A 10207-nucleotide genomic window follows, 5' to 3' on the forward strand; every position below is an offset into this window, starting at 1 on the left:
TTAATCAAATCTGGTTATCGGGCAGTCTTCTCATTGCAATTTCTAAATTTCTCTCGCTCAATTTAAGTTTTGGGTTTGGTACCGAAGTAGTTGAAAAATATGTGTCCTTCAAAACTTTATACCCATTTGTCCGTTTATTTAGTAAGGGAGAAAATCTTGAAGAATACTAAATGGCACATTCGAAATCCAAAACATTTGGAATATGTAATATGATGAGCATTCGATACTGAATCAGGCCAGAGAAAAATTATTAAAATATTAGCGGGGATGATATCAGGTGTATCCGCACAATTACCCGAAACAATCTCATACCTCAATATATAAATAAAATTGAATATATTATATAATGTTAACAAATATAACAAATAGTATTTTGAAATTGTTAGATACATTAAGTAATATTGAGTATTTGATTTTTTTTCAACCTAATTATTAATGTCTCTCTTTTATCATTTATAAATAATTGCTATAACATATATCAGAGTATCAGACCAGTGGACAATTGGACATGATATCGCAACCATGTCTTGGGCTCATATATAGGCTCTGATCCAATTTGGTTGGGCCCCTGGATTGGGCCTACGCTCTCACTTTTTAATAGAGAACCACAAACCGGATTTTTCATGAAACCGGATCGGTTTTGAATCCTTTCGGTTTCAGTCAAGGGAAGTCAAAGCCGGTTTGGTTAAACCGGTTTAGAATGAAACTGACTTTTTAAGGGAAATAATCTGAACTGATTGGAAATAATTCGGCTCGGATCGTGTTAAACCTGGTTTGAACCGACAACTTTTTATAATTTGGAACTATTTTCAAATCTCACTACTCAAAAACGATCTCAAAGTAATGACATCTGAATGTGGTCAATTATAGTCTTCCATTGGTGCGGTTATTTACACCTACAAAAAGAAAACCGGCCATTCGTTTGAAAGTCTACTTTAATGAAGCATATATTATATACATCCATATATTTACACACTACATGTTTATTTGATAAAGTTATTAACTTGTGTCATCGGGTCCGGGCCACCTTTTAACGTGTTCTCTACACCCGATAACCAAACAAGACAAGACTAAAAAATAAAAACACACCAACATTTGACATCAAGATTCAAGAACGCCAACCTACTGATATTAGACACTTCATCATCATCATCATCATCATCATCGTACTCAGTATATCCCACCAATAGCAATGCTATGGTAGGGTCTGAGGAGGGTAAGATGTAGACAGCCTTACCTCTATCCCATAGGGATAGAGAGGCTGCTTCCGGTGAGACCCCGGCTCGATGATATTAGACACTTGTCTATGCCAAAAAAAAAAAGAAAGTTATGTATACAAGCAAGCAAACAATGAAACAAACAAACAACAAAACAATAAATATGAAACTTGATGATCAACTTCTTCTTACAGAGCTTTGCCAAACCTCAACACTCTGCTGATCTTTCCTAGTAACAAACATTTTATTCCCACCAAACCCTAAACTCGTGATCCGGTTTCCGCCAACATCCTTCGACCGACCCAAAACATTTTTCTTAAAGATTCTTTCTTCTTTACCACTTCTTGATGAGCCCATTAACACCTCAGACCAAAGCTCCAACTCACCTTCTTTACTACAAAACACTTGATTCCCGTGGCTTTCGATTTTGCAACCAATCCCTTCTTTCTTCACACTCGTCGCTTTTCTCGAATCACCAAGACAATTCCAAGAACCATCAGACACAATGTACCTAAAATCAATATACGAAACCTCACCCGAGTTTAACCCAATCTTGAAAACAGCCGACAGGGCGTCGGAAACCGTAATATCCGAAAAGCAATCGCCTTTTTCTTTAATTTCCGACACAAGATTCCCGGACCGTACATCCCAAAACTTGATATTCCCAGTAACCCCAGACGGCCCGCTGTGCGACCCGGACGCCATTAAAAGATTCACACTCGGAATCCAATTCAATTTAGTCGACGGAATCGCGGAATCAAGATCCGCACCGAATATTTCATTATGCCCGATTTCGGACACGACTCGAAACCCGTCATGTAAATCATAAACCAAGATCGAATTCGAATTCCTACGGCTCGACTCGAAGCTAGTGAACAAGCAATCCGGCGAAACGCCGATCGCTTGAACCATCGAACCCGATTTCGTCACATTCTCCCAATTCAAAGACTTTCTCACAAACCCCATTTCAAGATCAATAATTTGCAGCCCACAAAAGTCAGTAGCACCAGCAGCAACAATATTATTAGATAAAGATACTAAAGAGTCAATAGCAGTGAAGTGGGTCAAAGTGGTTGTCTTTCTTTGCAAAGACCAATCAAAAGAAGTAATCTTGCTACCATGAGATACATGAACTGACCCATTAGGTGTTGCAGCAATAGCAGAAGGTGAGTCTCTGCCTGCAAGTAGAGCTGTCACTTTTACCCGAAACCCGAAAAAACTCGTACCCAAACCCGAACTAACCCAACTCGAAGAACCCGAACCAGAGAAAAGACTAACCCGAACCCGAACCGAAGTAATTCGGGTTGGTTCTCGGGTTTGATTTAGAAGATTTGGGTCAACCCGAAAAACCCGAATAAACTTTCAGTTTTGAAATTAAATATATTATTATGTATAATAGTCACTAAAGTTATCAGAATCTGGCTCATTCTAACTATTATGGATCGATAGCTTATTAATAATTAATGAATTCCGTTTATTACTAATAGCAACCATAATCGAACAACCAAATCACGCCCGGTTGAATACGATTATGGTTCGAGTTCGTTTTACTCTTCTTTTGAATTGTTTTATCAAGTTAGGTTTATTTATTATTTGATTATATGTGTTATAAGCAAAGAAGAATATTTTGTTTTAACTTTAGCATTATAATTTTTTTAAAAAAATTGGTTTTTTGTTTTTTTTAGGATACACGGAACCCGATTAACCCAACCCGAGAAAACCCAAACCCGAAAAACCCGTGAGAGATTTGGGTCGGGTTTCGGGTCAAGAATTAAAACTTTGAAACCCGAATAACCCGACCCAGTGGCGAAGCTTGGACTAAGACACCGAGAGGGGCGGACTCAAAATGTATAAAAAATTTCACAAACGAAGGCGGACGGGCTCAAATTTTCGGCCAAAAACGGCTAAATATACACTACGTATAAAAAATTTCGCCCGAAAACAGCTAAAATTTACACTACGTATTAAAATTTTCGACCGAAAACGGCTAAATTTTACACTACATATAAAAAATTTCGACTGAAACGGCTAATTTCTACACTACGTATGGAAAATTCCGGCCGAAAACAACTAAATTTACATAACGTATAAAAATTTCCGGGGCCATCCCCGGGCCCTTGAGAACCTTCGCCAATGACCCGACCCGAAACCCGAAGAACACCCCTACCTGCAAGTGGCAAAAGGATCGATTTTTCGATATTGAAGGGGTCGAATTGAGCCGGGTTTGATTGGGATTGGACAAGGAGGTGTTGGAGGCCATAGAACTTGGCTTCAAAGACAATATCTTGGAGTTCAAAGGCTTTGGCTTTTGATGGGAGATTGCCGGTACGTAGGAGTGATAATATGATTGAAAAGAGTTCAGGGTCTCTGTCTAGAAATGGGGTTTTGGGTTCTTGGATTGGATTGAAGGAATTGAAGAGGTTGGAGAAGAGGGTGTTGGAGCCTGCTTGGGTTAGGGTTTGTAAGGTGGTTTGGAAGAGTTGACCACCAACATCAATTGTGATAATGTTTGCTTGAGGTTTTAGTGGAATTGGTGGCATGTTTTTCAAGAATTGGGAGAAAGATGAAGAAATTATGGTGGTTGGTTTGTTTTTTATTTAGGCTTTGGGTTTGGAATCAGGTGGGATGATGCTGAAACAGAGGTGGCTTGTGGTGGTTTTGGAGTCATTGGTGTACTGGTTCAAAGTGTGACCTAAAGTAAATGTTATTGGTCCACGTTGACAAACGTAAATCTCAAAATTTACCAAAAAAATTATGGGTGACTCAATGATATAATGTTAAATGTCACTATCAGCCGGTGTTTTAAAAATAGGTTTATACCGGACGGTTGAATCGGATTTCATACACTAGGCCGGTTAATAAACAGTTTGATCAAAAATTTACCAAACTAGACATGTCTATTTTAACCTACATCTCTTCAATTATTGGTTTTTTGACCAATAAACAACTGACACGTCACCGAAACCGGCTAAGGCGGCTAAGCCTTAGCCTCCACTTTATGGGCACGAAATTTTATAAAACGTAAACGGGACCCACCTTTAGCCAATAATAATTTGACACGTGTCAAAGACGACTAAACATAGCCTACATCTATGGTTATTTAGCCGGCATCTTTGACTCTTAGCCGGCATTGGGATACGTGTCTATTTACTTAGCCGGCTAAGAGTCAAAGATGCCGGCTAAATAACCATAGATGTAGGCTAAGTTTAGCCGCCTTTGACACGTGTCAAATTGTTATTGGCTAAAGGTAGGTCCCGTTTACCTTTCATAAAATTCTGTGTCCATAAAGTGGAGGCTAAGCTTAGCCGTCTTAGCCGGCTTCGGTGACGTGTCCGTTGTTTATTGGTCAAAAAACCAATGATTGGAGAGATGTAGGCTAAAATAGACATGTCTAGTTTGGTAAATTCTTGGTCAAACATGTTTATTTTGGTAATTTTCCCCCGGTTTTTTTGACCGTTTTTTATAATATCGTATCAGCGTTTTTTGTCTAAAATACCGGTTTTACCGGCAAACCAGTTTTAAGTCTGAGAAATTTTTGATATTTGCGGCCCATATTTTTTCAAAATTATTTTTAACCCACCAAATAACATTCAAACGTGTAAATTTATGACTAGTTTTTTAAAATTGAGTGCTTTTGCATTATTTTTTAATATAAGGATTAACTTTTGGATTATTTTTTGTTATAGGAATTATTTAGTTTTGGGTTATTTTTGAATTGAAGTTACATTTATAGGAAACTATATGGTAAACTATTCAACCGGTTGAATCTCCCGGTTCAACTGGTTGTACCATTTTTAAGCCCAATCCGATACAAGTAAAATACCGTTTTTTAAAACATTGCTATCAGCTAGCCTAACCCAGTAGTATTGAGCCCTTAAGCGTCTCCAAGTTATCTTTATTTTATGGGAAAACTCACTCATCTGAAGGTTCACTGGTGATAAAACACATATACAATCAGGATCGAACTGGAGTTCACAAAGATCTCGTTCTTTCATTATTGAGTCATCCATGTCCTCCCAAAGTGTTGTTTATGGGATCGAACATGAGTCTTAATTAACGAACTCAAGTTTTCTGTCACTACATCACAATAGAAAGGACTTTCAACATTTACATGATTTGTTTAATTATTGTTTGGTATTTTAAATATGTTAATAATTATCTAATGGTACTATTGTAGTAACTATTTGCTTATAACTTTTTATAAACTGATAAACATGTGAAAAGCATAAGCTCTTGATTTTTTTACATAAAATATAAGTAGATTAAAAGTTGAAAAAATTGTGAATGATCCAAGAAGTCATCTTGAGATCGATGGTGTTTTTATAAACATTAAACAATACAACTAACTGAAACTTCAAAACAAAACGAAGCAAATCGAGTGGTTTGTATTTCACGTGGTTTAGTTTTGACGGTGTAAACCGAATGAGTCATTAAATCTTTATTAAAAAAACCGAACTAGTCATTTAATCTTTATTATTTTTATAAATTTTGTTTCATTATTTTTAAATACATAATTATGTATTGTAGTCATTAATCATATTTATCATTTTAAATTTTTTTGAATATTTAAACTATGCAATTTGGAAAGAAAAAAATAAACAATAAAAATTAGTTCAAAGCACCATACAGTTCTAAACCGGACCAGTTGAGCTTCCAGACTAGTAAAATCGGTTGATTCACTTAGTCCTCTCTAAAACTCTAGTTAGCGATTCGACACATGCTTTTGGTCAAAATCAACGAATCAAACCACTAACACCCTTATATATGATAATATGAAGGAATAAGGTATGATCACGTTCGCTCTTAATGTTGCCAACACATCAGACCACTCATGAGTTTTACATGGGTACGTCATATGTGGCAAGTGTTTAACTTTATATTATTCGAGTTAAAATTTAAAAGTATAGCCTTTACATAAAGTTCGTTAAGAGCATTGTTAGCTCATTAAGATCTTCCTGAACGAGACCTATTTAATAAACAAGTTGACCCTTTAAAGATTTAAGTTCTTCCTAAAAGTTCACATTCAGATTTTTTCAGAAAAAAAAATCATTTAAAATATGTCAACTTTAAAGTTTAGCACCTTATTATTTAGTTTCCTCTGACTATCTATTTTCAGAAATGAAATAAATCTTCCCACTTGAACATTTCACCGACTCATCATTTCCATCAAGCTTTATTATATGCTTACCTCGATATCACTAGCCTAAAAGTCCTTTTAGTGGTGAACAACTATATTCATTATTAAGGGTGATGAGTGTTCATCAGACCGAATACCGGGTTATTTGATTTAGAGTAAATTGCGGTTTTCGTCCATGAGCTTTGTTTAAATATGCGGTTTAGTCAAATAGTTTCAAATTTGCGATTTCGTCCATGTGGTTTCATTTCACTTCCAATTAAACCCGACCCCACTAACCCCGTTAAGTCTGATCGTTAAACCCATCAACGTGCCCCTCATGTTAGGGGCAATTTTGTCCTTTTTTCCCACATACATCCCAACCCCTCTCGTGAGGGGGCTTGTGAATTAGGACCGAGGATTATTTGGGGAGAAGAAAGACAAACCTGCCCCTCACATGATGGGCACGTTGATGAATTTAACGACAATGCTTAACAGGGTAAGTGTAGTCGGGTTTATATGCAAGTGAAATGAAACTACAGGGACGGAAATCGCAAATTTGAAACTATTGGACTAAACCCGAAGATTTAGACAAACCACAGAGACGAAAACCGTTGTTTACTCTTCAGTTTATTTGGTTCGAATTTGATATTGTTAGAACTGTCTGAAATCCGATCCGATCCAAATGAGAGGTGTTCCTATCCAATTCAAATGATTTCGGATGAATTCAGATCGGAGTCATATAATCTGAATACCCAAATAACACAAAATAAACGGTATAACAAACATTCATACAAACGTCTAATTGAATAAAAATACAAAACCGGAAAATATAAATAAAACATACACAAAGAAAAGTCAAACTTTAAACAAAAGTCGAAATAAATCCATGATCCATCACAATTCTAAAAATTTAAACAAATACGAACAAAACAAAACTTCAAAATAATTTAATCATTCGGAATATTCAGATATCTGAATAATCCGAATTATCAGATTTTTTTTGAAATCTCTATCCGAATCTGATCCGAATCCGAATTAGTTATTCGGGTCGATCTAATATTAATATTCAAATAAAAATTCAAATCAGATTATTCGGATTTGTGTTTTATTCGGATTTCGAATTTCCGGAACACCCCTAACTCATTACTATCAAGCATCAACTATCCATTCCTGACTTACCTATTTTCCAATCCTTTTCATCCAATTCCTCTAATCACAAGCCTAAATATATGAACTCAAGTTAATTAACTAATAATGGGAGATTATTTAAAAAAAAAAAACTACTTACAAAAAAAAGAATCATTTATGTGTTAGTTGGTTATTTAAATGATTAATGGTATTACTTATATTCACATTATAAAGAAGTTGACCCAAACACGACAAGACCGTAAGCGTGCCCAGCTAAGGACAGAGGTCTCCTAAACAAATAACTATATCGATCGTGTTTGGGTTCACACTTCAGCCAGAATCCCTTCAACCCGTCATCCCGACACGTTTAAGAAAAAACTATAACATTTGACACCAAACTTTGGGAATAAATGACATATAAACAACAAAAGTTATAAAAGAAACAAGTTTTTACAAGAATTATTGAAGCACAGAATGTTTATAACTTGAAAATACTAGTTTTGATGTACATGAATAAAATGCAGCACTTATTTAAGGATCAGCTTTTCCAGCAACCTCTTCATCACTGGAACCATATTCAGCTTCACTCACTTCATCATCACTAGACTTTTCTTCAGGCACCGCCCCTGCATCCTCCGGTTTTGCATACCTCTCGCAGTACTCTGTCAACGGCTCGGTTTTGTCAGTTTAAACCTTTTTTTTCCCAAAATCTTTTCTATTAAACTTATGAGTAAACTGCGGTTTTTGTCCATGTGGTTTGTCCAAATCTGCGGTTTTAGTCAAATAGTTTCAAATTTGCGCTTTTCGTCCCTGTGGTTTCAACTCACTTGCAATTAAACCCGAATTCATTAACCCCGTTAAGTCTTGTCGTTAAACCCATCAGCGTGCCCCTCACATGAGGGACAGTTTTGTCGTTTTTCCCCCCATATACACCCGAGCCCCTCACGTGATGGGGGCTTGCAAATTATGACTGGGTTTATTTGGGGAGAAAAAGGACAAAAATGCCCCTCACGTGAGGGGCACGCTGATGGGTTTAACGACAAGATTTAACGGGGTTAATGAATTCAGGTTTTATTGCAGGTGCGTTGAAACCACAGAGACGAAAATCGCAAATTTGAAACTATTGGACTAAAACCGCAGATTTGGACAAACCACAGGGACGAAAACCGTAGTTCACTCTAAACTTACCTTTGACTTTTTGCTCGTACGCAGCTCGGTCCCGCATCATGAGTGATGCAGCATCTCCGTTCAACGGATCAGACGGGTTCGGATACAAAAGAAGCTGCGGAAGGAACACTTCAAACACATTCACAAGATCTGCAGATCCGACATAACAAACAACGCCTCATCAACCCGCCCGAAAGTTTTATGAAAAACAAAAACCATATACAAATAAAAGGTAAAGATGATCTACCAAACATCGGACTCCATGTCTGATTAATAACATCCAAACAAACCGATCCCGACCTGCAACAAACCCATATTTTTCCTTCATAACAATAACTTCATAAAACCGAACTTACGTTAACTAAACTAAAGTTAAAAATCTCACATTTCATCCACATTCGGGTGGTAAATCTTGTTTATAAACCCAATCGAAGGCGACTTATACGGATATGCATCCGGCAGCTCGACCCGAATCCTCCAAACACCTCCATCATAAGGGCCTGCCTCACCAAATCAAGATTATGTCAGCATTACAACTGATGATCACACACGCATAATATCACAAACCACACACAATGTTCACATGACTCAACAAACACCCGCGATATTTACATGGTTCAACAATCTGCTTACATTAATATTAACTCCAAAACAAATTAAAAAAAAAACCCATTTTTCACAATCTAATGATACCAATTTCAAAGAAACATAATATAAACCCTAATTCCTAAATGGGTTGAATTGGGTAAAACTTAACCTAACATAAAAACACAAACTTTATGGTAAATCTTGAACTGAAGTGTAAGAAAGATATAAAAAGCAATAAACTTTAGGATCATCAGTTAATAATAATAATAATAATGAAATCAACAGTAAAAAAAGAAAAAAAACTTACTATCTTTAGGACCATGAAACTGGACATAAAACTCTTGCATACCATCATTGATCATCTCCACTTTATAATCACCCATCATCCTAATTATTAACAAACAAGATTATTATTAATATTATTGATCAAAGGTTTATTATAAATAATAATAATATTAATATTACAGCTTCATTAAATCCATCTCTCTGCGTTTGCTAGGGGAAGACATTATTGTTTTGTTTTGGTGATTGCAGATGATTGTGTGAATGAATGAATGGATTGTTTTGTTTAGTTGCAGAAAAAGTATTAAGATGAATGGCGTGCGGGTAAAGGAGATGAGGATTCTTTAAGGCGGTTCAGACAACAATCAATGACTCTCTCTCTTAAAACACTTACTTTTTATATTTTATTATTATTAAACTTTATGGGATTAATGACGAAAGACTAGATGAGTATATGACTTTTACTGTTAGATCATTGACTAAACTAGAGACGTTTGAAAAGTCTGCGGCTTGCGGCTCGCTCATAAATAGCTCGAAAAAGTTCGATTCTAAATGAGCTCAGCTCGGCTCGACCTGATTTCTAAATGACCTGAGCTCGAGCCAGGGTCAGCTCGGCTCGTGGCTCGACTGGTTAGCTCGGCTCGTTGACTCATTTAGATTAAACCTTTTGATATCTATATAGAATAATAACATGCGAATAAATAAATAA

At 36.3% G+C, this 10207-nt stretch overlaps 2 protein-coding genes across 2 annotated transcripts; both read right to left on the reverse strand.

The window, feature by feature from the left end:
- Positions 1-1302: 1302 nt before the first annotated feature.
- Positions 1303-3757, reverse strand: LOC143614457 (BTB/POZ domain-containing protein At5g41330-like). The gene is made up of 2 exons (XM_077087889.1): positions 3385-3757; positions 1303-2395 (listed from the first exon to the last, which is right to left on the reverse strand). The coding sequence occupies exons 1-2, from the start codon at positions 3755-3757 to the stop codon at positions 1395-1397; spliced, it is 1374 nt and encodes a 457-aa protein (XP_076944004.1). The 3' UTR covers positions 1303-1394.
- A 4084-nt stretch (positions 3758-7841) lies between these two features.
- LOC143614451 (ubiquitin-conjugating enzyme E2-23 kDa-like) lies at positions 7842-9868 on the reverse strand. Its single transcript, XM_077087883.1, has 6 exons — positions 9682-9868; positions 9524-9603; positions 9014-9128; positions 8876-8928; positions 8650-8778; positions 7842-8123 (listed from the first exon to the last, which is right to left on the reverse strand). The coding sequence occupies exons 1-6, from the start codon at positions 9723-9725 to the stop codon at positions 7993-7995; spliced, it is 552 nt and encodes a 183-aa protein (XP_076943998.1). The 5' UTR covers positions 9726-9868; the 3' UTR covers positions 7842-7992.
- Between the last annotated feature and the right edge of the window lie 339 nt (positions 9869-10207).

Source organism: Bidens hawaiensis, unplaced genomic scaffold (assembly GCF_021521415.1).
Source record: "Bidens hawaiensis isolate Kalapana, Puna unplaced genomic scaffold, B.hawaiensis_p1.1 tig00040034_1, whole genome shotgun sequence".
Classification (NCBI taxonomy): domain Eukaryota; kingdom Viridiplantae; phylum Streptophyta; class Magnoliopsida; order Asterales; family Asteraceae; genus Bidens; species Bidens hawaiensis.